Source organism: Choloepus didactylus, chromosome 4, assembly GCF_015220235.1.
Source record: "Choloepus didactylus isolate mChoDid1 chromosome 4, mChoDid1.pri, whole genome shotgun sequence".
NCBI lineage: Eukaryota > Metazoa > Chordata > Mammalia > Pilosa > Megalonychidae > Choloepus > Choloepus didactylus.
Window position 1 is genome coordinate 17,758,207 of NC_051310.1, and position 22,523 is coordinate 17,780,729.

The window sequence follows — 22,523 nt, forward strand, 5'->3', positions numbered from 1 at the left end:
AGGGAAATTGAACAGTATTTTTGTCTAATCTTGCTTTTAAATAATAGGAAATTTGCAAAGTCTGCTTTCAGACTGGATATACTAGGACATGTCAATGAAAAAAAAGAATCCCTGTATTAAAATGAAACATTGGTTGGTAAAGTCCTTAAATGGGACCTTAATACGGATCTCTCCAAGAGAGTCCATCTTTGTTGTTTGTTTGTTTGTTTTCATTCATTTATTTAATGTCCATCCACTTTACTGCCAGCACTGCTGAAAAATTTAATCTCCATGTCTGTGATTGATAAGGGCTCATCTTTGTTCTAAATGCTCTGTTCTATGCTGAACAAAAGCTCGTAAGGGGAACTGCCCCAAGAAAGAACTGCCTTCTCTAGTGTACTCATCTTTGGAATAAGCTTTGTGTTAAACTCATGCAAACGCAGGACAGAAACACCCTAATTTTCTTATGTACATATGAAGTGCTCTGAACTTTGCTTTAATGGCAATCCCAGTTTTATGAAATGGAAGCTGAAGATAATGTTTTTAAACTGCTTTTGTTTTTAATCCACTCTTTAAAACAGACATTTTGCCTAGTACAATGCCTAGGAGCAATTGTCAACTCTGGTTTTTCCAGAAAAATTGATTTTTACATTGACTTTTACCAGTGTATTTTCTTACAATGGGATGTTTCTATTCTAGAATAATTATGTGCTCCCTCTGCCCCATCCACTCTTGTTTGCACACTAAACCCACCTACCTCCTCCCCACCGCCAGTATATCTCATGTTGTTCCTTTAAACCACTGAAGATTGAAGCCCCGACTCTTCCAGTGAGGTACGTTATATCACATTAATTAGAAAGTTGTTAGGGTAATGAGCATCCCCTGGGATTCCTGGTGGATGGAGTAGGTCCCAAGCCCGGCTCAATTGTTTATTCTTTGGGAAGCTCTGAGTCATCCTCCCATCCTCGGGGATTGCCTACCTGTGACCAGGGGTTTCAGCTAAGACTGAAGCGCCCGAGAATCTTTTTCTATCTTTCTTTTTTGCCCATAGATACATTTATTTGGGGGGTGGAGGTGGGGAACATACCATATACTACTGATAAATGTAGAATTTACTGATTAAATTTGTAATGAATTTGAATCCCAACTCTTTCCTTTAGGACAAACAAATACCCAAAACCTGAAGTTTTATGACTTCTCTCCCTGTAGCCCTTTAACTTTATAAAAGAATAGAAACTAGTCCAACCCTCCAAACCACTGGAATCATGATTAGGGTTAACGTGTGGAAAGATCTGAATCCTGCTGTTTGATTATTTTTCCCTTCTCTTTGGAATTTCCTGCCCCGGAAACAAAACACATTGCATGAATTGGCCAGCTTTCATGTGCTGGGTACATGTAGCGAAGAATGCCCAGTTGGCCTTTCTTTGGTTTAAAAAAAGAAAAATCATTGTTAGTGGAAAAACATGCCTCTCTCTTGATTTCAAATCTAATTCCAGGCAGCCAGACTTACAGTTGGAAGGTTATTAGAACTCTATTTGTTTTTTCAGCCTTAAGTTTGATTTTTCAAATGTTTTGTTTCTTGGTTTTAATTTTTGGTTTGATTTGTTGTTCCAAGGCAACTCTCCAGAAGTATACTTTCATGGTTTTCCCTCCCTTTTTTCAGTTAGTAAGTAGCTCACCAATCTACCTATTAACCTTTCTGAGGGTCTCCAAAATCACACGTCCCTCCACTGTGGAATGTATGTTGTGGTCGTTGATTGTTGGGAATGTCGCGATGGTGTGGACCCCTGCTTGCCACACTCTTTGCCCACTCTGCCACCCCATGCCCCATTCGCCGTGAGATTCTAACGCATTCAGTCGCAGCTTGGGTTTAAATGGTGAGGAGGCAGTATGGCTCTGGGAAGGACTACAAAAGAAGGCATTGCTGGAGAACGGCCCAGGTCAGGCTGTGCTGTGGATTGCACAGAACCCCACTGGCACCGAGGGGACAGGAGGCACCCAGGCTCCCCAAGGCGACTTGCCTGTAAATTTTAGGTAGAAGAGAACCAGTTGAATCTTGAAATTCTTTTCCAGTTCAATCATTATTGTTACATAGAAAAGCAATTCTAGTAATTAATTCTCCTAAAATAAGCTAGATAAACATAAAATTTAAAACTACATTACCAAAATTTAAGGGAGAATTCTTTGGACGTAGGGGCAGTCCTTTGGGTGGGATTCTTTTGAGTCATTAGTAAATTATCACTTTTCCCAAAGGGTGTTTCTTAGACTACTGCTTCTCTCTGGTCAATAGATTTTTGGGAAACTGGCTCTCCACTCCTAGGGATTCACAGTTCATGTCACCATAAAAGCCTCTGAGAAGGATTGCAATTTGAAAAAAACTGAAGACTCTGTTTTTTGTTGGTTTTTTTTTTTTAACCCAGTGTTTCCAAACTGATTTCATCATTCCTTCCACACCGTGGAATCAGCGTTCCATGGGTTGCATTTTGGGAAATGTTGTATGTGGTGATAGATTGCATTTGAGTTATCTGAACCTTTGCTGCTGACGGCAGGTGTACCCTCAGGGAGTTGATTTCTCCCTCTGAAATCTTGCTCAGCCTAGATGCATCTTCATTTCTGGCATTTGAAAAGTCCCTACTTAGAATAGAGATACGTCTGGGTATTGTCATCCCATTTGGCTTCTTCACATACAAGAATTCACTGCCGGGTTCCTTTTCATATCAGGCTCCTCAGACACATTAAAAATATTTGATTTTCAGAAAGTCGGGTTACAAGAAGCCCTTTAATTAGTTCAAGTGAGGCTTGATACGTTTATCCAAGGCACTTGAGTGTTTTCTGTAGGCATGGCTCCACTCCTACCAAGGTCAGGAAACCTGGGTTCAAGGACCCATTCTGCAGAGGAGCTCAGGCAACTCATTTAACCTCTCTGGGCCTTAGTTTCTTCAACTATAAAATGTAAGTTTAATAGTTAGAATATTTGCATATTCCTTTGTAGTTTGCCATTATTGATCCTGATTTCAAGCTTGAGTCAGGTGCTCTGATCTCCAAGTTCCAGCCTGGGCAGCTGTGGCCCCCGAGCTTGGGGACCTGCCCTGGTGGAAAGTGGCAGGCGGCCGAGCAGGCCTCGGATGCAGCCATGCAGGGCTCCCGCCATGCTGCCTGTCAGCCATAGGCCTGGAGACCCCTTTCTCCATTCTCGAGCAGTCATCATCCTGGAGAATAATGTGGGCTGATGTTTTATTCTCCTCTCCAAAAATGTGTCAAAGTCAAGAATACTGACTCTGGTTCCAGTGAAACTGCTGCCCTCTTTAAGGTTAATGAAAGAACACACCTATAAAATGAAATAAAATTGAGAAGTGAGTTCAGGGTAGTGGTAGTTTTCTCTCTTTCCATTATGGCTAGCATTTTATTACTAACTTTGCATTTTCTAACATGCAAAAATGTATATTTTGATCAGGAAGTGATTAGTCCACCCTTTGCACCTAGTTAATTGAATAGTTCTTTTTTTTTTAATCTGTGTATATGAAAAAGTTACTCTACTGAGGATTCCACCACTCTTGAGGGATGGTGATTTTAAAAATTCAGCCCTAATAATTCAAGTATAACGTTTTCTTGCTATCTTCATTCTCAGACAGGTTGCTCTGTAGCGTCTTTCTTTAAACAAGATTGAATGGAATTTTAGGAGATTGACAAGTCGATAATTAATGGTACTCAGATAGAAATGAGGGAGCATATGTCCAGTAGTTAGATTATCGTCCAAACTTCAGAGGCTTTCCCGTAACACTACATTCAAAGACAAACTTTGAGGCTCAGAAAGTAGCAGCCTTCCCCAGGCAAGAGGGCACTTCAGCCCAGACACAGCCTCGTGAATCTGCAGCCGGGAGGGTTCAGATGGAGATGGCAGCATCTGCCCAGTGTAGTCCTCCAGAAGGTACTGTCTCCAGCCCACAGCCACCGGTGGCAGCTCACTGGGACAGCTGGCGTCTTCCTGCATGCCGTGAATGCCTTCCCTCCCTGCTTTCCGTGTGACCACCTGGCTCTGCCAACACCCGCCAGCAGCATGCCGTGCCTCCCCTCGCATGCCCACCCGGGACTGCGCATCCCAGTCTCTCTCACTTCCCTCCGTGGGATCCTTCCCCAAAGCTTTCCCTGGAAAGAGCTCTCCCCTTTCAGGAGAAGACATATCCTGTCCAGTTTCAATGATGCTTGAGATTCTGTTAAAGTCAGTTGGAAACTGTGATCTCATCTTGGGGCTGGGGGTTTGGTTGTCTTTATTTACTTGGCTGTCCTAATTTATTTTCCACTCTGAAAAAGGGATCTAATAGAAAGGTAACTAAAGTTATTTATCAGAGCAACCCACAGCCAGGAAACATCAGTGTCGGTGGAAATTGAGGGGGAGGGAGATCGCAGTTGTTAGTAAAGCTGCTATAGCCCTGTAGCCCCCCGTTGCAGGCTGCTGGACATGCTCCAGAGACGGGGGAGTGGCAGCTCCCACGGAATTAGCAGATACGGGAAGATCTGTCACAGCTCGGTGTTAGGAACCTGCCACCCCAACCGCCACCTCTGAAATGCAGGACTTCCGCACGCCAAGATGGAAATGGTCCTCCTGACTCCCAAAGGGGGAAACAAGTTTTTTAATGTTTAAAAAAAAGAAGTATAGAGAACATATGCCTCATTTAAAAGTTGAAGTGAGGGTAGACTCTCCTAGCTCTTCCTTTCCCTTCAAAAATTAAGAGACAATTGTCACTAGCTCCTCAGCCTCCTCCCTTCAGCCCTGAGGACATTCTGGTTCCTGGAGTACAGGTGGCAGGTGTGAAGACAGAAGGTCACTCTGCTGCCAGCAGCCTACACAGTTGGGCTGATTTATTTTCAAGCCTTTTTGAGAAATAGAAATTTTTTTCCAATAAAAAATGAAAATTTTAAGTGAAACTTGCTGGCAGACTGCTTAGTCATTCTGATTGCTGCTTAATATTCAGGGTCTCTTTTTGAAAATTTTTTGTTACAGAATTTGTAGGTTTACAGGAAAATCCTGCAGAAAATACAAAGTTCCCATATACCCCCCCCACACACACAGTTTCCCTTTTATTAACTCTTTGCATTAGTGTAGTGCCTTTGTTACAACTGATGAAGTGATATTATTATAATTATACTATTAACCATAGTCCATAGTTGACATGACGTTTCACTGTAATAGGGTCTTTAAGACATGGCTCTGCTGCTTTTTGTTCTTTTAACTGTTTTGGAGCCACAGCTTTTAAGAACTGGAAGCTGAATCAACTCTATTTATAGATAATATTGAATCATTTCAGGACAGAGGGAAAATAAGTACAGAGATTCATTAGCCTGGGGTGGTTTCTGCCTGCCCCTTACTGGGGTGGCTGGGCTGCTTTTCCAAAAGACACAGGGAGGGCAGGTGTCTGTGGCCGAGGCATTAGACAGAAGGAATAAGGGTGACAGCCAAAGACGGGGCTTGGGTGCGGCCACCTGCTCCGTGATTCTCCTAGGTTCGTGTGTGAGGCACCCAGTTAATCCCCGGGGGGCTGGGAAGCAGAGAGCAGCCAGAGCCCTGAGCTGACACATGTGAGGTGTGTCTCCTGATGTCTTTTGGGGGGTAATTATTTTTCCACATAATGTAACATAATTGGTCACAGTTTGTACACTGTGATGCTCATCAAGCCACTAGCTGGGCAGTTTCATCTGAGATCTAATTCCTCTTCTAAATGCTGCGAAGATCTAAGGGGAAAGGGAAGGTGGGGGACCCTTCAGACTCAACCACTTAATGCCACCAGAGCAGTCAAAAGAGTAGCTGGAATAAAAGACGCACATTCAATGACCCTGCCTGCAAAAATACATATTTGCCAGACAACTCAGCCACTTCATTCACTGTTCCATTTACTTAAAATTATAGGCCCTGGGATCCCTTCAGACCTTGAACTTTGAGGGTGGAATTGGGTTCCTATGTGATTGCCGCATTTGAGGTCTATGTGAATTTGACTGTAGGGGTAATGTGCTTTGGAAAGAGGATTTGGGGAGAGACTTCACCTGCAAAGGCCATCCGTGCCGGCTGTTCTCTGTGCCCTCCTTGTGGCCGGGTTCCTCAGTGAGCTTCAGCTTGTGACGGGGCATGGGTCAGAAAACCTTGGGAGGGGTTCTGAGCTTGGGCTTGCAGCGGCCTCGAGGTTGGTGGCCCTGGTTCCTGATCCTCTTGGCCAAATGCCTTTTCGCAGCAGGTCCTGGGTCCTCCTTCAGTCCCCCCACACGTGGTGGTCCAGGGGGAACCCAGATGAAAACCCTGGGTGTCTTTGAGAAAGAACAGTTGATATCAGAGCAGTTCTTCAAATGGCACTTTGCCTTTGGATTAGGTGCCCAAGATAACATTTCCGCCTGGGGCCTAGATGGGGAGGGAAAAGAAAGCAGTTGGCTTCAGGAAATACAGATCTCCTCAGTCTGGGGCACCTGATGCCCCCTGGACCAGTTCAGGCAATTAGGTCATAGAACCTGGGCCAGATTTTTGGGCTTGTTCTTCCCTGCCCACGTCAGCTCTCGGTTCAGTTGACTTTGCAGCTTGATCTCCTTTTCGGGGCTGCTGTGTCCTGTGGCCTCGGAAGGCAGCCCACTGTCTCCTTCTGGGGCACGGCAGCTGTTGCACAGCACACAGCCTCAGAATTCTGATTGGGAGAATCACTTCTTGAATTAGGGTGGTAAATAAGAGGTGCACCGCAGTTGGAGGGCTTCCGAGGCCTACCTGTTGAACCTGATTATCTGGAAGCTCCTTTCTCCAGAGTCTTGCATCTCAAATTGGAAATTTATCTGTTAGTCTTCTTTCTGATTCCTTGTTCAAGCCTCCAGTTTTCAACTTCCACCTTAGGTTAATAGTTATTGTCACCCTCACGTACCCTGTAGGAATGTATTTGCTTTGGTGAGGAAGAAAAGGATTGTTTTAGAAATATGTTGTTTGGAGCTAGCATTTCTAGTTGTTAGCCTACAGAAATCAAAATCCAGAATCTATTTGGCACTAACCACTTCAGCCCTTTGCAAGAGTAAGGTGGAGGTTGTTGGGGTTCATTTTAAAATCAGATATATCCCATCAGATTTGTAATGATATTTACCATCTTTTCCCAAATTTTAATCCAAGGCAGGAATTTTATTTATTGTGCTATTACCAGGAATTGTATATGTTAAATATTAAATAATTTTCTATTATTAACTGTTATTACTAATAAATATCTGAATTTCCGCGCTAATATCTGCCACGTAGTTCAGAAGATGAGGTCTCTGCCCTTGTGAAATGTGCATAAAAAGTAATTGATTAGGAAAGAAAAATTATTTCTGATAAGCCTTAATTACCCTTCTCTTTATTTGAATAGGTTAGTTACGTTGAAGAGGGAAAGAAGAAGTCACTAAAGGAGGTCCAGTGTTTACTTCTGTTTTTGGTCCAGATTGTTAGAAGTGATGAAAGCTACACTGAAAAGCCCTTTGAGACAGTGAAGGTTTTGGCCTTTGAGCCATCTTTGAGGATGGAGAGTAGAGCAGACAGACATGCATCCAAAAGAGACAGTCTTTTTTGAATTTTGTGCAGGACATGTCTGTTGATGGTTCTCATTCACTCATTCATTCATTCAGCAAGCACTTGCCAAGCACTTACTATTGGCCTGGCAGTATTAGCCCCTGAAAATACCCAAATGGAGGAAATAGTTCCTATCTTCTAGAAGCGCACTATCTGGTAGAGAAGACTGTTGGCTCAACTTTAACATAAAATGGTGTGGTCCCTGCAGTGATAAGGATGTGCACAGGGTACTATGGGAGCACTGAGGAACGGTGAGGAAACAGAAGGGCCACAGCAGCCTTGCTGTAAAAGGTGGCATCTGAGCTGGACTAGTGTTTGAGTCCTAGTTCCGTCCCTATCTACTGGTGGTATGACTTTGGGTAAATTACATAACCTCATTAAATCTCAATTTTGTCATCTAAACAATGAAGATAACATTGTTATCTGCCTCCAGAATTGTTTAAATATTAGATGAGATGATAAAAGTAAAGTGCTAATCACAGCACCTGGAACATGGTATGTTTTCTAGAAGGTGACTGATAACTGATACAATCATCATCGTCATCATCATCTTCATCACCGTCATCATCATCATCATCATCATCATCATTTGCTTTGCTAAAATGAATATGTCACAACTAAAGTCCAAATTCTGGCTACTGCCAGTTTTAGCAAAGGAGTTCTGACGTGTAAGAAGAAACAACAGAAATGTATCATCATTATAACTATACCCCAGCCAAGCAGTTAGCAGTTGGGGGAATAGGTTATAGTGAGAGCCAGACCTTACTCACAGTAGAATATAATTATTATACTAAGTATTCATTTAGTTGGTATGTAGATATCACAAAGAGAAGGAACTTTGGCAATAGTTCTGATTTGGCCTAACAAAACAAAACAAACAAAACCAAAAGGCAGTTAATCCAAAAAGCAAAATACCTCCTCCAAAAGTCACAAAGGAGCCATAGCACCTGGTAGAAAAATTGTAGAAATTTTCTAGAGCAGCAGTTAATTATTGTTATTTTTTAATGTAGTTAAATATTTTAAACATCTCAGTTTCAATTTCTAATATGGTAAATAGCAATAGATATAACTCACATAAACCACATCTCTTTGTGGTTCTCAATAGATTTAACAAGTGTAGAGGGATTTTAAGACCAAGAAGTTTGGAACCACTGTTCCAGAGAACAGGAATTGTTGGGCTACAAGGAAGTAGGGGATCTCAAATTGGCTGGCAAGCTAGAAAACGCCTTCAGGCTTTCCTTGATCGATGTCAGTAACATCTGCTTCCTGTCCTTCCAGGTCAGTGGTTCTTACTCTCAGCCGCACATTGGAATCACCTGGAATGAGTAAACAGTAGCTTCCTGGACCTGCCCGTAGAGTCAGTGATTCCGGTGGTCTGGGGTGTAGCCATGACCTCAGGATTTATTAAATCCCTAAGAGATTCTAATGTGAAGCCAAGGTTGAGAACCATTGTTCAAGGTAGTCAATGAGAAGATAAACCGACTTGGTAATGAAAGAATATAGGAATAACAACCTCTGTATTACTCATTTATTTAACAAATAGTTGCTACTAAAAATCTTAGGGAAACTATAGCAAATCCTTGTTATCAGAGTTAAAATATTACTTTTCCATAAAAGGTTAAAAGCAAAACAAGACCAAAACAATCTATGGCAGTTTAATCATTTTACTGTTTAGATAAAAAATAGTAGTTAGACACACTTATCTAAATAAGGGTAGGTTCTTGGCCAGACTTCTTAGGTTTCCCTGCAGCTCAGTGCTATCTATGAGTAGCTTTTGAATGAGCCTCGAGTTCCTTTTTCTTGTACAGCTGCTTTAAGAAGGTGGTCTCCAATCACCAGGACCTCTGGAAGGTCAATGTGAAATCAGGCCTTTTGACTTTGAATAGAAATTCTGTTACCAAATTCCTCTGACTGGCAAATATGCTCAGTCTGCTCCTCTTGCTAGTCTTTTGGGACAGTGAGTTGTAGGTACTAGTCATGTGCACATTCTAACCCCTGGCGACTTTGCTGTCATCTGTTCTCCACCAATTTGGCATTACTAGTAACAGTAGACTTCTGCTTAGGCACAAGGCAAAAGTGTACTTTTCCTACAGTTTTTAAGTGATATCCTAGAATGTGCTTCCAAATCTAGGAATGCTGCCCTCCTCTCTAAGGCCAAGTTACTAACAAAACGGGAAGTCGCTGAGCTTGTCTTCAGGAGGGCCCAAATGCTAGCCCCAGGAGGCCAGTATAATTCCTTCCCCCACGTCCACCCCATATTGTTCCTAGGGTCAGGCCCTTACAGGGGTGCGTCGTAACTTCTTTTTGTAGCACTTCATTTATGCCATTTATGTTAGCACCTATTCGTATCACAGCTGTGTCACTAGCTCCATCTCTGCCCCGCAACACACTCACATGGTACCAGTCTGAGCTCCTGGAGGAAGCCTGCCATAGAGTGTGTGCTCTGTGTGTTGATGACGAGGTTAGCTAAAGCAAAAGGATGAAAACTAAGGCTCCAGCCCATGTTGTCCACATTTCCATACGGACAGCACAACTTAGGAGGATTGTGGGCAAGGGGTGTGTGTTCGTCCTGCACTTGTGCCCGTGTGTGGGGAGCGGTGAGAGGGCTTGTTGGTTATTTGGGTCTGCCCTTGCACCCCTGACGCAGTCTTGAAAACCTCTCACAGGCTCCATCCACGCCACGTCGGTAGCGGCCTCAAGGGTGGAGCAGGCCCTATCGGAAGTGGCCTCGTCTCTGCAGAGCAGCGCCCCCAAGCAGGGCCCCCTGCACCCCTGGATGACGCTGGCACAGATCTGGCTCCATGCAGGTACCACCACCCCCACCCCGCCATTCCTGTGGGCCCTTCTGCCCCAACCCCACCCCTACCCACAAATTGTTTGTTTAGAAGTAGAAGCTTTGTAGTCACGCTGCAAAGCATTACTCCTTCTCTGCAGGAGCCATGAGTTACTCTGTGTCTCCCATCCCTTCCCCGCCTCGACACCCTCACCCAGAGGTAGACCCAGAGCCTGGCTGAATCGGCCTATTGAGGGCCCTGGGAGCTTGCTGCGTGGGGTGCAGGGTTTGTGCTGCCGTGGGGTCCTGAAAGCTGCACCCCAGACTTTCTTTGGGGATGCCCTCTGGGAAGACAGCATAGCCGGTGGATGTGGCATTCCAGACTCAGAAGGGGAAGGCCACAGACTAGGCGTGGAGTCCCAGCTCTGCGGCTTACCAGCTGTGTAGACGTGAGTTAACATCCTCACCTCTCAGCCTCAGTTTCCTCATCTGTAAGGTGGGTTAATAATAGCACCTGCTTCATGGGGTTGATGGGCACAGGGCCTGGCACATCCTGGCAGTAAAGTCGTGGAGTCTCCGGGAGAGGGGACGGGTATATTAATGACACAAATATCTTTATCTGAGCCGGAGAAGGGGCAGCACTGCTGGCATCCCCATCCCCCTCACTGATAGCACAGCTGGCCATCCACAGAGAGGGAGGCAGGAAGCAGGTGGGATTGCCCCTGGCCTGGTTTCACATGGCGGTCATCTGGCTCAGCTACACTTCTGCATAGCTGGAAATGCCAAAGATAAATCCGGATGTAGGCATTTTAGCACACGAATCCCACTGTGCAGAGCCTCTAAGCAAAGGATGGCTGTTGATTTCCTGGCATATTTACATAGCTATATAAAAGTTAACTTCTGTTCCTCAAGTTTTGTCACTTGATCTGCAAGACCTCAGCTGGGCCTTCACAGCTCAACTCTCAAGGAGCAATGGTGAAAGCCTATTTTGGCTAGGAAAGTGCTTATTATCCACCAATTGTCCTTCTGTTTACTCCTTTTTTTTGCCAAGTCTAATTGTATGATGTTCACCCTTGTTTGAAATTGTTGGTAGACCTCAGCATGTAAAAATGCGTTTAGATTTACCTGGGTTTGGCATGTCACGGAGCCAGGCTCAGCCAGCCTTTTCTGTGTTGGCATCTTTAATTGAGCCATAACAACTACCGTAAATTAACAAATTATATTCTTCCAAGCAGAAGTACAAAAGAGGGATGATTCATGAATGTGCTGATTGTTCTTCCCCGTTGCAGACGTTCGCCAGAATTTGGCCCCTCACTGGGCCCTCGGTGAGCTGGCTCCGGGGGCAAGGGTGCTGCAGTCTCGCCTTCCTCCCCAGCTCTCTCATGGGACAGCCCGGTCCCCAGAGAGGATTCTGACACCTGTCCTTTTCAGTCACTTTCATGAGCAGTGGCTGCAAAAGCACAGAAAGGGAAGGAGTGCAGTTTAACATCCCAGCCAGGTGAGACTGGCTGAACTTGCAGGACTAGTGTGGCAAGTTGTCTTTAAAATTGGGCCTGAACTGTGAGGTTTTGAAGTGCCAAAGTGTAAAAGACCGGAAGAGGGGCTGCAGGCAATCCTTCTTAACTGACACTAGCTCTCATGACCTCACAGACATTGCTTCTCTTCTTTCGTGGAAAAGTTAGTGAGCTGAGGGTCACAAAGTTCTAGGAGAGCTTTGCCCAGTGGCTTGCTGCCCCACCACTCAATTATCCAGGGATTTTGTTCCCCTTGGCATGACCTGACATGACTCTTGGGGAGGAGATTTTGTAGCTGCTTAATAGAACCTTGAAGAACTTGGCTAAGATTCAGTTGGGAGCTATCCTTGAATTTGTATATAATCATTTAGATCTATTTCTCATTGCCATAGCCTATAGAGCAGAATAAAGCTCACTGGTAGTTAACGGGTGTGGCTTTTAACATTCTACAAGTTGGTAGAACTGAACTATAGGAAACAAATGCCACCCTTTGCCTTATAGAATGGGGAGGATGTGCATTAGCACTTCATGCTTAAGGCGCTTAAGTGTACATGAACATCATATGTGATAGGGATGAATGGAATAAACTAGACTCTGTTTAGAGTTTGTGCCATGTTGACTCTTTCAAAGTATTACCTTTGTTTGAGTTAAGGTTTAGAATCATATTATATATTCATATACTCCTTAAAGAGGAAAGAAGAAACAGAGACAGCGTCCACTGGATTGTCAGGCTTTGGCATGTGTGGCTTGAACTCTTCCGCTCTGAGAGGGAAAAATAAAAGTGGCCCACATTTATTGACAATTTATAGAAACTAGGTAACATCTGTTTCTTGTGTCCATCATCAGCTCTGGCAAAACTGCCTGCTTTCATGAATTTTGTAAGCTCTAGGAGAAATGAGTGAGATCAAAGCCTACCACCCAAGGCCATGTGTCTGTGGCGTTGAAGGGGTCTCTCTGTTGGTCGTTTTCCCTTGTGGGCTGAGTGTACTGGTAGCTACCAATGGGAGTCCCTGGTGGAGGGAGCCCCAGATGTGAGGCTGGCAGGTAAGGTCACTCTGAGAAGACCTCTGATTTCCAGCCTACTGTGTGAGAGGGTCTCTGTACCACTTGTCTGTCCATTTATGAATAGGGCATGTGAGCGGCTTTGTGAGCGAATGGGCCAAAGGCCCTACAGAGGGCACCGACCCAGAGAAGACTCGAGATACCTGGCCACCAAGCGTCCCTCTTTTGCGGGTTCCCCTAGGCCCTCCCTGCCCTCAGCACCTCCCTTCCCCCATCCTGGACACCTTCCAACTCCAGCTTCTCAATCTCCTCCACCAGGACACCTGGTGACCAAGCTGGCATGGCTTGAGTGCATTTTCTTCCTTGGTTTGTTTGGGTCTATGTGACAATTTTATTTAAGTTAGTTTTTGGATAAATAATATATGCCAGGGGTACAGTTAGAAGACAGAGGGAAAGGTTCCCTCCTACCCTAAGCCTCAGTCGCCCTCACCCAAAGGCAATCCCTGTTACCAGTTCTGGTGCCTTCCAAAGACCTACCCACACTGTCCTGTTCTTGTCCCCGCCGCCCCGTAACAAGGGGACCTGGAGACCTTTGCATACTGGGACCTATGGGGCTGACTCGTACTTTAACAGCTGTGAAATACTAATCCATGGTATGGATTATCACAGTCCAACCAGTGCTCTGCTGATTAACGTTAAGATCATCTTTAGTATTTGCGATTACAGACAATGCTTCAATAAATATCCTTATGTATATTGTTTTGTATCTGAAAGATAACTCCTAAAAGTAGAATAGGTGGATCAAAGTGTGTGTACTTTTTAATTTTGATAAATTTTGCCACATTGCCTTCTATACAATTACAGCAGTTTATATTTCAGTCATCAATGTGTGAATGTCCATTTTCTCACATTCTTACCAACACAGTGAATTATCAGGCTTCTAGATCTTTGCTAATCTGATAGGTGAAAGTGGTATTTGCTTTGTCTCTTCATGTATTTTGCCCATTTATCTTCTTAGACACTGAACTTTTCTTTTTGATTTGTAGGAATTTATTATAGATCAAAGAAATTTTCCTTGGGTCTGCGATATGTGCTGTAAATATTTCCCCAATCTATTATTTTGTTTTTGTTTTCTACTTTTTTTTTCTAAACAGCTTTTTTTAAAGAAATACATTTAATGATCTTTCTTTATGGCATCTAGAATTCACGTGATGCTTAGAAAGCACCTAGCCGTTTTTATATCTTTTCCCAAAAGTTCCAAGTATCTTCCAGTGCCATTTATATATATATACCATCTTATAAAGCAGATCAGAAGCGGGTAACTTTCTCCATTTTGCAGTATGGGGATACCCAGCTAGACAGAAGTAAGGTCTTTGTGGTCTTGTAGGACAGGAGTCAGGAGTGCTGAATTACAGCATTCAACATTTATTTCACCTCAAAATTTATCTCCCTGGAACCAGACAACTTCTTTAGGATGCAAATCTGATTGTTGACCCTTAGAAATTCATACATTCACAAGAATTGAGGGTGAGCCACAGCCTTTCCCAGACCTTTTTGGTGCCCATCTTTCAATTTCCACATTGGGATGGCAGCTAAAAATGACTGCAGTAGGTGGTTAATTTCTGCTTGTTACTTACTAATAATTATAGCTTTCACTTTGGCACCTCTCACAGTCAAAACCAGCGGCTATTCTTAGATGTGCCAGATCAGATTTTCTGATTTCTACTGGGAACTTAAAGCTGTGAGACTCTCACAAATACCCTGGGGCCGGCCGGGCCTGTCCCCTTGGACCTCCACCCTCCACCAGTCTCCTCCCAACCCTGGGCGGTTGCATCAGCAAGGTTGAGGGTCCTCTGTGGACCGACCCCCAGGATGAGATGAAGATAGCTCCCAGACAGGTGGTATGCGGGTGCACGGGGAGCACCTGCAGGAGGGAGCATGCAGTGCTTGGGGACTGTGCTCCACCCTGCACACAGCACCATCAAGCTCAGCCACTGCCCAACCTGCCCATTCTCCAGCCCTGGAGGGTTTAGACTAATGGTCTACAACATACGTGGGCCAGCGTTTATTGAGCACTGTGTATGTGTCCAACAGTATCGCAAGAACTGTACAGGTTTAGATCTCATACCCTTATGAGGTATAAATTCCTCTATTCACCCCATTTTACAGATGAAGCAACTGAGACACACCTGCCAAGTAACTTGCCTGAGGTGACATGGCTAATGAGTGGAGAATTCATACCCAATCCATGTGGCCCTAGAGCCCCAGCGCTAACCCACAATACATACCCACTCATTTGTTCAACACAGTATGTTTGAACATAGCTTCCATGCCCCGATTGGAGCTACGGTCAAGTGCAATGGTGATGAAGCCAGACACATTCTCTACTTTCATGGAGTTTACAGACGTGAAATAAAACAAGGAAGGAGCAGAGTCCTGTGAGAACTGGGTGCAGAGGGCCTTCCCTGCTCAGGGGAGCCGGAGAGGCCAGGTGCATTTGAGCAGACATCTGAAGAGCGATTAGCAGCGGTCAGGCTACGATGGTGATGGGCGATGGCCGGAGGCACGGGAGACAGTATGAGAAGGCCCATGGGCAGCCTGAGCTCCCAGCATTAGAGAAGCCATAGGGCTTCTGGGGCTTGAAGCCTAAAGAGCCAGCTGGAAAGTGGCCAGTGTGGGGGTGGTGTCAGATTATGCAGCTCCCTGTAGCCATGTTCAGGTATTTGAACTGTATCCTAAGAGCATCAAAAAGCTACCAAAGGACTTCAGGCAGGAGAGCAGAAGGGTCAGACTGAGGTTTTAAAAGGATTCAGCCAAATGTGGAGATTGGAATGGAAGGCAGCAAAAGTGGAAGCAGAAAGGGCAGTTGGGAGCATCGGTCCACGTGACAGAGGAGAGCCCGGTCTAAGGTGGTAGCAGTGGAGGTGGAGAGCGGTGGATACTTGAGAGGTATTTTCGAGGTAGAACTGATGGGATTTGCAGATGCATTGGATGTAGGGGGTGAGGGCAAAGGAAGAAGCCAGGCTGACCCCTGTGTGTTGGGCCTGAGTAAGTGGGTGGGCGGTGGGAGCAGCTCTGCTGAGGGAGCCGATGGGGAAGCCAGAACGAGCACTGATGCGTCGGGTGGCAGGAAGAAGAGGATCAAGAGTCTGTTTTGAACACAGACGTGTCAGGTGCCTGACATGCCAGTGAAGATGTCAAATGGGTGACTGGATTCTAAAGTCTAAATTTCAGATTTCAGCTGGAGATATAAATTTGGGAATTAGGATTTAAAGCCAAGGGGCATGATGAGAAAGCCTGGGAAGAAAAGGCAGATGGTGAAAGGAAGAGGGCCAGGACCAAGCCTGAGCCCCTCCCACATTTAAAGTTTGGGGAGAAGAGGAAAAGCCAAAGATACCCATAGGGAGTGGTCAGCAAAGTCATGGAAAATCAGAGGAAGCAACGGCATGGCGGCTGAAGGGGGTTAAGAAGGAGCCTGCATGGACCATCAAGAACATGGGCTCTAGACCCCACGGATGGGCAAGTTGCTCCCAACCCTTCTGAGCCCTGGTGTCCTCGTCGGCCAAATGAGGACAGGCATGACAGTTCATGAGATGACGCACACAGGGTGCTTAGCAGGCAGCAAGCACTCAATAGCTACTAAAATAACCATTTTTAAAGAGGATGCTGCTGGTAGGAAATGCTGCCGAGAGGTTGGATAAGGTGAAGACTGAAGCATTTGTTGGATTTGGTGAACGGAAGTTGGTGGCAGTGACAAGATGGATAGAGATGGAAACCATGCTGGCATGGGTTGCAGAGCAGACGGCAAGGGAGGAAGTGGGGACAGAGAGCGTGAACGGGCCGTGCAAGAAAAATTCCTACGGAGCAGAGTTGGGGAGTGAGAGGGGAGCTGGGAATGTGGGGTCAAGGAAGGGAGTTTTTAAAGATGGCTGATAGAGAAGCACGTCTGTTGGTTGATGGGAATAATCAAGTAAAGATTGAGACCTTGCCTTGCGATGCAGGAGGGAACAGTTATGTGTGAAGGTCTAGATTCCCTGAGAAGGCAAGAGAGTGATGGGGTGCAGAGCACAAACAGAGGAACTGGCCCTCGGTCTGAGCAGAAGGGACACAGGGTCAGGGGGTGCGGAGGGCACAAGTGGGCTTGTCAGTTTGGAGGCAAGAAGAGGCCCAAGGTCTGCTCTTCTGGCTTCCATGTTCTCTGAAGGATGAATCAAGGTCAGCCAAGGAGGTGGGGAACACTGGGGAAGGATCAAGGAGTCAGAAGAGTGGAGCCAAAGCCTGGAAGGGATAATGTATATCTTAAAGCGGCTAGGGGACGAGCAGCTGGTCTTGCTCTCCCCACCAAGCCCCTGGGAGAGGGATCACTCATGCAGCCATGGCCCTGGCACAGGAATGTGGCCAGGCCCTCAGTTAGGCTGAGCCCTGGGCCGCATTCATCTTGGAGACTGGAAAGCCCAGCCCAGAGCCTGGCTCAGAGAAGCCAAGGGTACGATGCACAAAAACACAGTCACTGCTCCTTTCACCTCCTGACTGTCCCCAAACAAAGAGTAAAGGACAGTGCCAGTGAGAGCCGACAAGGATGGGGTCCTCCCCTAGGCCTTGATGATTTGGAGAGGTGACACCTTTGGCCCTCGTGCTGATTTTTATGTGAAAGAGCAAATTCATGAAAACATGGAGGGTGTGCTTGGGGAGCACCTCACACCCCTGGCAGACACCCCACATTCTCCCTGGGGGCCTCCTCCACCCTCCATGGGCAGGGCTTTCCCTGGACCAAATTGCCAAGGCTTGTTGCTAATCACGAGGACCTCTCCTTAGCGAAGCAGGGTTTGGGGTAGAGGATGGGGTTTTGAGAGGGCCCACCCCTGCTACTTGCTGAAGGCCTGCCCTGCAAGGTTGGAAAATACCTGATACCACAGGAGTCATTTTCCCTCCATCCTTCTCTTCCAGACCTCAGGTGGAATAGAATATCTGACAGTGACTGTTTCCAATTTCCCAAACTAGGTGCAATTCTCGGGGCGCTTCTGATATATTCAGCACCCTTGAGTGAGTTTCAAAAGGGGGTCTGCTCTGCGTAGCCAGTGGCACCTTTGAGAGAAGAAAAAGACCTCCTGGCATTCCTCGGGGCAGACACTGGCCTCAGCCAGCACACAGTGGCAATGGGGTCCAGGCCAGGCCCCAGCCCTGTTGAATGGGAGCCTTTGCACAGTGCACAGCCTTACAACCCTGAGCACCAGGCAGGCACATCGGGGGCCTAGTTCTCAACCTGCGGCTGCCTCGAAGCAGGTGCTCGACAAGTGTTAGATGAATGAATGAGTGAGGAATTCCGAGTGCAGCCCGAACCAGGTCCCCCAATCAGGAATTCCAGTTTACCTTGTGAAGGACGTCCTCAGTCCTTAGCAGCACGGCTCAGCCCTTTTCAGGTCACATCTTTAGTTTGGATCCAAACTATTCCAAAAAGGCAAAGTGAGGGACATGATGCAAAGCTGAGATGGACAGGACTTGATCCCTGCCCTCCAGGAGCGTTGCATCCGGTGGGGAAGATGGCACACTCAGGTCACTGCAATTCAAGGCAGATCAGAGTGAGGGTCTTCTCGGAGCGCACAGAGGGTGGTGGGAGAATGGGAGCACGAGAGAAGATTTACCCAGGGGCTGAAGGGTTACAGGGGGGCCTCGAGTGAGAAAGGGCGGGTCTTGGACCCATTAGCAATTCAAGGAAGGCATTTGGAGCCACCCAAACAGCCAGGTGGAGGTGAGCCCTTGCAGAGCACCTGTGCATTGAACATAGCAAGGGAGGGGGGAGTTGGAAAGGTAGCAGGGCCCTGGTTTTGAATGCGAAACAAAAACGTGGGTTACATTCTGTTTGCAACAGGGATACACTGAAGATTTGCAAGCAAAGGGGAAGATTTCATTTCCAACATTTTTCGTAGTAACCTGGATGACAAGGTAAAACCAAGGGACTCCAGAGAGGGCAGTCAGAGCTTAGTCTGTCCTCTGAGAATGAGGTAGAAACTGTCCAGGACCCTGAGTGGCACTTTGCTTTTCGTGAGAGGCTGTCCGACTACCAGCAGCCAGGGCAGAACATGTGTCCCCATAACCGCTTTAGAAAGTGGCCTTTCAGAGCTGACCCGCCCTGCAGCCGGGGCACAGCCATTGCACGGAAGCGTCTTCTTGTTGGGAGCTGATGGGCTACATGTTGCTGCTCCTTTGACTCAAGTTCTTACATCTCTTAATAAGCTCACAGGCCCTTTGTTTGCTTTTTAAATTGAATTTAGCTGTCGGTGAAGGGAGAGGGAAATCTCATTTTCATTCTCTGGCCTTTGGCTTTCTTTATTGACCCGAGCCACAGCAGTGATGGCCCTTCGGCATCCGTTTATCCTCACACTCCTCTTGAGGCCCTACTGTGTGCTAGGTCCTGTGCTAAGGGAGACAGCGATGACTGCAGCTGGGGGTTGCTCATGGTTCCGTGGGAAAAAGCAATGCTGATCATATTTGGGAAGCTTTAGGGAAGTATAGTTAATACCCCTTGTTCTAGTTTGCTAATGCTGCCGGAATGCAAACAACAGAAATGGATTGACTTTTATAAAAGTGGGTTTATTTGGTTACACAGTTACAGTCTTAAGGCCATAAAGTGTCCATCAACAAAGGGTACCTTCACTGGAAAAAGGCCTTTGGCATCCAGAAAACCTCTGTTAGCTGGGAAGGCACGTGGCTGCTCCTAGGTTGCATTTCAAAATGGTGTTCTCCAAAATGTCTGCATCAGCTTCCAATGGCCGTCTTCAAAATGTCTGTCTCAGCTCCAGCTCGCTATGAGCTCCTTCTGTCTGAGCTTATATAGTGCTCTAGTAAACTAATCAAGGCCCACGCTGATTGGGCGGGGCCACGCCTCCATGGAAATTATCCAATCAAAGTTATCACCTACAGTTGGGTGGGTCACATCTCCATGGACACTGAACCAATAGGTTCCAACCCAATCCACACTAATACTTCTGCCCCACAAGAATGCATTAAAGAATATGGCTTTTTCTGCATAATATATACAAACCAGCACACCCCCCTTCTCCTCCTGAGCTCTGAACCAATTAGGAAATAGACAAAGGAGGCAGACGGAGATCCGTGTCTCAGCTTTGTTGCTAGGAAGGCTGAATTGGAGAACGTGGCTTGTCCTCCGGCCACAGTTGGGCTCTCTGATGCATCTGAGCTGAAGTGAACTGACCCAGCTCCGATTGCTGGTCTCCCCACTGCAGGGGCAGAGCCTGGTCCAGGACAGTGTGGGCAGGAGATCCCCAAGGGGCCCAGTCCTCCTCCCACACTCCCCAGTCAGATCATACCAGGAGGAGGGTGAGGGACAGAGGCCTGGTGTGGGACAGTGGCAGGTGGGCATAACAAGAAGCAAAGATGATGTGATAAAGCTGCTGACCCTGCCAGGAGTCAGGGATGGACACTTGTGAAACCCTTTTCTGGTCCTTTTTGGAGCTGTGAACTCCAAGGAGGGAAGGCTTCCCAAGCAGCGGAAGCTCCTGGTAAATACCGATGTGGCCACGGTGTTTTCCAGAGGTCAGCCGCATGCCTGAGCAGAGAAGGCTGCCCTCTGGACTGACTTCAGGGATGCAGGGAATCTTCAGTAATCCCTTCCTCTTCCTCCTCCAAACCTGACCCAAGCTAGTTGATTGATTGATGCCCTACCACTAAAGCCTCACTCCTGAGCCTAAGATTTTGTGCCCCATTAAGATGTCATCCTCTTAAAGGGGGGATGACTGTGCTAAGTTGTTATCCTGAAGGCTGAACCAGAGCCCTGAGACCTGAACCCACCAAATACACTGACTCACCACTAAGGGCTGGAGGCTTGGACCAGACACTGCCTCTCTGAACCTCTTGTAGTGGGGTGAGGCCTGACAAAGCGTTCCCCTCTCCATCTTCCACTCGCTGTGGGCTCCAGGCTGCCACCATCCTGAGAACCCTGACCACTGCCCTAGGAGAGATGGGGCCCAGGATCAGGCCCCCGGTGGCAGGCAAGCCAGCCCAGAGAGGTTGACTGACTTGCCCAAGGTCACACACAAGGCCCAAGGGCAGGAACCAAGTCCTCTGGTTGTTCCCATTTTGCTGTGGCTCACAAAGTGGGTACCCTAGAGCCCTGGGATTCCCCAGCAGTGCCTCGGAGGTAGTGGGAGAGAGACAAACCAAGAGGCCAAGTGGCCCACTCTTAGAGTCTTTCTATGTCAGAGTAAGATCTCTGGAAAAAAAGAGGCTGCTTTGGGGGAAATGGTTTGCAAATCCCTGCAGTATATTGTACCCTATGTTCCATTCCCCCAGGGGATTTTCAGGCAGCCCTGGGCCATGCATTTGTCTGCCACCTCTGTCCTCAGGAGCGCAGTCCTTATCAGTGCCATAGTTTTCTCCCTACAACATCCCTGGCGCTGAGGAAAGTCCTCTGGAGGCTAGGATTCTTTCTCGCCCCTTAATGATGATGGCTTAGCTCAGAGTCTGTGTCTTCCATTTCCTCATCATGTGAAGGGAGCCATAGCAGCAGACCTGTCTCAAGAAGATGCAGTGATAAGGTACTTGGGCTCATGGAGGACCCTTACAGCACAGGGCTCATGGCAGAGTCAAGGCACGGACACCGTGTGGCGGTGGGTGAGGCTTGTTCTCCCCTGGGCGTTCTGGCCCCATCCCCCCGGCTGGCCTTCTTTTCACTGGGATCTAGATGGCAGAGGCTTGGGGTTCCTGCCAACCCACAGACAGCTCCCGGCCCTGAGCATCTTGGGAATTTATATAAAATTACCCGTGCAATGGAAGCAAGTCAGAAGGCAGGTGTACAGTGGGAGGAACATTCTGTACAGCTCTCCCGAGGAGTCGCCACGCTCAGGTAACCCGAAACCACAGCGGGCACACACTCAGCTCCTTCTGGCAAGCGCTTCGAGAGAATTGTGCTAATGAAACACATCAGACAGCCCTGGCCAGTTGTGAGGCGAGCGCTTATCTCCCAGGAGGGGCAGGTGGATGTGGCCTCTGTTCCTGGCCTCTGCTGAGCAGGTGGGCAGCAGGTCCCTCCTGAGGCAGTGTCCTGAGGACACGGGGCCGGCACAGTGCTGGCCTGGCCACCTCGAGGGCCCGGCAGGCCATGTCAGGATTGTCTGCAAGTCACTCACACTCTCCTCCAGCAGAGCTCCTTGGCCAGCAGGTCTCTTGGTGCTCCCTGTTGAAGAGGAGGCTAACTGACAGAAGGACAGACAGAAGCTGGCGAGGCCTGCTTTTCCCAGGGCTCTCTCTGTTGGCCTATGGTCACCAGGGACCAAAGACGTGAAGGTGCTTGAGGAGATGAGCCAAGCAGGCTGGCTGAGGTGGACACATCGGCAGTGTCCAGGCTGACCCCTAGCATGGGACATGCCCCTGCCATTGTCAAGTCGCTGGGTGAACTGGGGGTGAAAGATTGGGCTGCAGCAGGGCCTGCCCGTGGGGAGCAAAGACCTGCCACCAAATTATGTCTGATGATACAGGCCTCAGAGAAGCCTGGAGGATGGGGTCCCCTTGCAGCTGAGGGGACGGGTGAGATCAGAGGTGGCTTCCCAGGGATGGTGGCAATTGAGCGAGGCCCTGAAGGAAGCTGGGGATGATGGACAGGCAGGGGCAACAGGACAAAGCACGGTGTGAAAAGGGGGGTGCCCACAGTGTGTATAGGAAAGGTAGCTTTATA

At 47.3% G+C, this 22,523-nt stretch overlaps 1 protein-coding gene across 5 annotated transcripts in view; it reads left to right on the forward strand.

Annotated features, from left to right (window-relative positions):
* The window catches only part of TTC7B (tetratricopeptide repeat domain 7B), a 294,097-nt gene that overhangs the window by 237,250 nt on the left and 34,324 nt on the right, over positions 1–22,523 (forward strand). For 4 of the 5 annotated variants that reach the window (XM_037832063.1, XM_037832065.1, XM_037832066.1 and 1 more), the window contains 2 exons: positions 1,595–1,645; positions 10,210–10,350. In XM_037832063.1, the coding sequence (XP_037687991.1) occupies positions 1,595–1,645; positions 10,210–10,350 (192 nt within the window). The remainder of the gene's footprint in view (positions 1–1,594; positions 1,646–10,209; positions 10,351–22,523) is intronic. The other variant, XM_037832064.1, reaches the window with a different exon arrangement.